Here is a 5173-nt window from a genome sequence, read left to right as displayed (position 1 = left end):
AAACTGTTTCTAAGGTGACTAATGCATTGTAGAGAGTTTTAGGTTGATAAAATACAAGTCATTGTCAATATATAAGGTTTGGGAAAGGAGAGAGAGAAGCAACTTACAAGTTGTATAAACAATCAAAATTTGATATCCCATATGGATTCTAAGGAAAATTCCACCTACAAACTAAAGACATGAAACTCTTGTATATCTCTCCTTGGACCTCTAGGCCAACATCATAGAGAAACAAAGGACATAAATACATCAAATGACATACATAATATACAAGGATTGAGCATATGAGTCACCAATAATCTCCGCAAGAGCAGGCCCCATTTTCAAAATGATGGAACCTTTTCGCATCTCGAACTATGATTGTCCTCTTAGTAATCTTCGATATAAACTTAGTTGCGGAATGACAATCCACACACACTCTCAAGTTTTTCATCACCCTTAACACCTCCCCGTCCTTCGCGCTCAAAATTCCGAAGGCAATCGCCAATCTTTCACTGTGCCCACAAAGCATCTCTTCCTTCTCTTCCTCATTCAAGTTCACCAACACACATTTGGTTTCCGCAACATAACCCTCCTCTCGCATCTTCTCCTCAAGGTCCTTCAAAAACTTGTATATTAGCTCCATCATAGGATGTTGTTTATCGAACGAGGCGAAATAATGAATTGCACCTCCAACCTCCGTCGAACTCCACCCTGGAAGCTTCGAAACCTTCCTCTCCCTCATCAACCGCCGCATCTTCGCGACACCATTCCAATGCCTCGCGGCCGCATAGATGTTGGACATGAGAACATACCAACCAGCATTACCGGGATCCAGCTTTAATATTTCATCCGTGAGTCGCTCGCCCATGTCGACATTGCCGTAGATCTTGCACGCATTCAACAACCCACCCCAGACGCCGGCATCGGGTTTCACGCGCATCGTTTTAACAAACCTCTCGGCCTCTTCCAGTCTACCTGCTCTGCCAAGCAAATCAACCATACAACCACAATGCTCTAATGTAGGCACAATACAATAGTCTTTAGTCATCTTCTTGAAGTATTTCTGGCCCTCATCAACCATCCCCTTATGGCTGAAACCAGACAAAATGCCCACAAAACTGATACTATCAGGCTCAACACCAGCTTCCACCATCTGGTTAAATAGCATTTCTGCATCCTCTGCAAGCCCATGCATTCCATATCCACAAATGATGGCAGTCCAACATACCAGATCTCTCTCCCGCATTCCGTTGAACACCATTTTCGATTCTTTTATGCTGCCGGATCGCGCATACATAGTTATAAGGGCGGCACCTAAATGTGAGTTTATCTCCAGATGTTTTTTAATCAAATTTTCATGTATCCATCTTCCTTGTTGCAAGGCTCCTATAGAGGAACAAGCTTGGAGGACACTCACCATAGTCACTGCATCATATTGTACTTCTGATTTTCTCATCTGCTCGAAGGTCGACATTGCTTGCTCGTATTTTCCACATAATACATACCTATAATGATAATAAAATGGGAAAAAAAAACAAAAGATTTACATCCATTGCACACAATTCCAGTGTGTTTACATGGCTGCACATCAAAAAAAGAAACTTGAGATAAAGGTGCTTCATTTAATCCTAAGACAAGAAATCTTAAGAATAGAGCTATAATTCCTAGGATATAATTAAGCAGGATTTAGATGCATATCACTCGAAATAATAAGATTTTCATATTAAAATATAAACTTATATTGATTACATCATATAGCACCTCGTTAACTTTGTTAAAGAATCTCATTAGATGGTCAACAGAAGAGATCAATCGAGATAGGATAGAGAACAACTCGGGTCAGCTTGGATCAGCAATGAATAATATGATTAGGCGAAGAGGCCAACCAAGATCAGGAAAAGTCGGAATAGAACCAGGAACAAGACCGACTGAGATCAGGAAGATGTTGACAAGGATCATAAAGAGCATGCTGACTAGGATCATGAAATAACAGACTAAAGGGTTTGTTTGGGACAGCTTTTTGCTTGCTTTGTGTTTCAGACCGTCGCCATAGATCTGTTTGGGATCTGTTTTATTGTCACTTTATAGAAATTTCTAAAGTGGAAAGTTATTTTTTTTAACCTAACATCTGTTTGGGATCTGTTTTATTGTCACTTTATAGACATTTTCTAAAGTGGAAAGTTATTTTTTTCAACCTAATTCGTTAAAGTGCGATGACTAGTGGAAAGTTATTTTTTTTAACCTAACGTAAGAAAACTACTGTGTAATTTTTTAGAAAAAAAATATATATTTATAATTCTCACCACAACTTTCTCAAAAATTAAATATTTATAATTCTCACCACAACTTTCTCAAAAATTACAGTCATCCTAAGACAGACACTAAGATAAGACATCATTGAACATTCGCCAGAAGGGACCGACTTAAAAAAGTTTGATTGGGATCAGGTGGCCCAATGACAACAATTGTAAAGATGTGTGCTATTTTTTATTTTATTTTGATGTTTTGAGTGTTATACATGTGAATAATGAAGTTTAAGCATTAAATATGTAAAATTTCAATATTTAATATGTGTGAAAATAAACAAGCTTTTTGGGCAACATGTGTGCGTGTGAAAAGAAACAAGCTATCTGCGCAACAACGAGTTTAAATTCATCTCACCCAGCAATCATAGCATTAAAAGCCGCAGTACTTCTCTGCGGCATTCTATCAAACACCTCCCGCGCAGGCCCAATCTGCCGGCACTTGCCATACATATCAATGATCGCCGTCCCCACGAACAAATTAGACTCCATCCCCATCCTTTCCACATCCTCGTGAACTCTGCGACCTTCATCAATGCTCCTCAACCCAGCACAAGCAGGCAGAACAAACGTGAATGTGAACTCATTCGGACGAACGCCTCGCGAGACCATCGAACCGTACAAATCAATGGATTCCCGGAAGAATCCGCCCCTCGAAAACGCTTTGATTGTTTCATTCCATAAGAAAAGCGGAGCTTTCTTGGGGAAATTGAAGAGAATTCTGCGGGCGAAAGCGAGGTTTTGGAAGACGAGGTGGGCGCGAGCGAGGCGAGTGAGGAGGAAGGGGTTGTGGGAGAAGTGGGATTTGAGGATTTTGGCATGGAGTTGGAGAAGAGAAGAGGGGGAAGAGCAGCACCGGTCGAGCTGAGAGAGAAGATTCTTTAGGGTTTCGCCGATGGATTTGGGGGGATATTGGAGGGTTTTGGGGAAGGATTGGATTTTGGGTAAATTTTGCGTTCGGATTCCGTTCATTTTTTAAAGCGGAAGGAGGCCATCCCATACATTGATATTTACAAATTAACTAAATGATTTTACCATGAAAAATTGTAATAAAGTCTATTTGCATTTATTTACTAGATAAAAAAACTTGTATCACATAAAAGGTTTTATGAGAAGTATCTCATTATAATCCAAATTAAGAGCTTTTGGGCCACTTATAACTTAATAAAAAAATAATTGAAGCTGCTGAAAAAAAATCTGATGTTCAAAAAATTACAGTGATTTTTGTTTTTTTTTTTTTGAAAAAAGTCAAATCGTAGATAGAAAGTAGCCACCTCACCTGGCTAAGATCAATGGAAAAATATAGATTTCAACGACAATTTTTTGAAAAATATGTCAAAATACAGTTTATTCAAACAGACAAAACTACGGTGTGGTGCAATAACGCCTTCGCACTGGCGACTCAAACGAATTCTAAGCTTTTGATAAAAGAACATGAGATCAACATCGACATATTTGTACATAGCCAAAAAATGTTGTAACAACTTCATGTAAGTTATGGTTTTCCCACTTTGCCAAAAAGTAGAGCTGAAGCATCCGAACGGGGGTGGGAGGCAGGTGGAGAAAGCTGGGATTTTTACAGAGGGATGTTTACCTGTACAGTGTCCTTCACTGATGGAGAGCATCGATCAGTGCCCCTTTGAGGACGAGTAGGACTTGCCAGAGGAAGGAGGCCGAGGAAGGAGAAGCACTTGCTCTCTATAAATTCAATAAAGATGCTTCATTGAATTTATTTTCTTTTTATTCTGAAACAATACGAAAATTAACAAATTCAAAAAGACTAACATATTAAAAAAAAACATGCAAATCTATCTGAAATTCATAGCAAAACTGAGAAATTTGTCTATTTCTCTATAACACAAATCTATCTAGAGTGACACATGCATTAAAATCTTAAATAAATCCAAACATATCTCATAATTCTCATGTATTTACATATCTAACGCATAAAATTTTATATTTGCATACACGGCACTCAAATCTTTAGATTAAAATTATCATTGCTCAATTCATATTTTCCAATAAATTTTGCAATTTATTTTTTTTATTGAGGCTAGTTTTGAGTGTGTCGGGAAAGTGGGTTCGGGCCGGGCCAAATCAGTAAAAATTTTATTTTTTTTTATAGCCAAGTCCGCTTCTGGGAAAAAAATTGCGTGCGATAGACGTACGCAGCGCTGCGTGCGATATTGGAGTATATCGAGGGTATAAGGGGGTTACATCAACGGTATAAGCCCTTGTAACCTCCGTGTAACCTCCCTGTAATTTACGTGTAACATCTTAATATATGATAACAGAAGCGCGAAACTTATTTTAAGGTACATATAGGTTGCAAGAAGTTACAGGGAGGTTACAAGGAGTTATACCATGAATATAAACTTCTTGTACCCTCGGTATAACCCAATATCGTATGCAGCGCTGCGTACGTATATCGCACGCAAATTTTTTTTGCGATAGACGTACGCAGCGCTGCGTGCGATATTGGAGTATGCCGAGGGTAGAAGGGGGTTACATCAACGGTATAAGCCCTTGTAACCTCCGTGTAACCTCCCTGTAATTTACGTGTAACCTCTTAATATATGATAACAGAATCGCGAAACTTATTTTAAGGTACATATAGGTTACAGGAAGTTACAGGGAGGTTACAAAGAGTTATACTATGAATATAACCTTCTTGTACCCTCGATATAACCCAATATCGCACGCAACTTTGCGTACGTATATCGCACGCAAATTTTTTCCCCGCTTCTGAGTGGTCTTATGACGAGCCCAAATCTAATTCAGATAAGTTGAACCCAAATTAGAACCCAAATTAACAGCATGTTATGATAGTATTAGTGTATTATAATATGAATACCAGCACAGTACCATATAGCAGCGTTCAGCCCAGC

The 5173-nt window shown here is 38.8% G+C and overlaps 1 protein-coding gene across 1 annotated transcript; it reads right to left on the bottom strand.

Moving 5' to 3' along the window:
• Nucleotides 1-115: 115 nt before the first annotated feature.
• On the bottom strand, nucleotides 116-3260 carry LOC110028196 (pentatricopeptide repeat-containing protein At3g46790, chloroplastic-like). The gene is made up of 2 exons (XM_020729947.1): nucleotides 2644-3260; nucleotides 116-1487 (listed from the first exon to the last, which is right to left on the bottom strand). The coding sequence occupies exons 1-2, from the start codon at nucleotides 3255-3257 to the stop codon at nucleotides 290-292; spliced, it is 1812 nt and encodes a 603-aa protein (XP_020585606.1). The 5' UTR covers nucleotides 3258-3260; the 3' UTR covers nucleotides 116-289.
• Nucleotides 3261-5173: the final 1913 nt, after the last annotated feature.

This window comes from Phalaenopsis equestris, unplaced genomic scaffold (genome assembly GCF_001263595.1).
Source record: "Phalaenopsis equestris unplaced genomic scaffold, ASM126359v1 Scaffold000002, whole genome shotgun sequence".
Lineage (NCBI taxonomy): Eukaryota > Viridiplantae > Streptophyta > Magnoliopsida > Asparagales > Orchidaceae > Phalaenopsis > Phalaenopsis equestris.
This window is presented reverse-complemented; position numbering and strand designations above follow the sequence as displayed.

What these genes read in the sequence shown, in the direction of transcription:
- LOC110028196 (XM_020729947.1), bottom strand. Translation starts at nt 3,257, where the DNA reads ATGAACGGAATCCGAACGCAAAATTTACCCAAAATCCAATCCTTCCCC. An exon ending in TTTAATGCTATGATTGCTGG is followed by an intron (nt 1,488 to 2,643) that starts GTGAGATGAATT and finishes TTATCATTATAG; the next exon opens with GTATGTATTATGTGGAAAAT.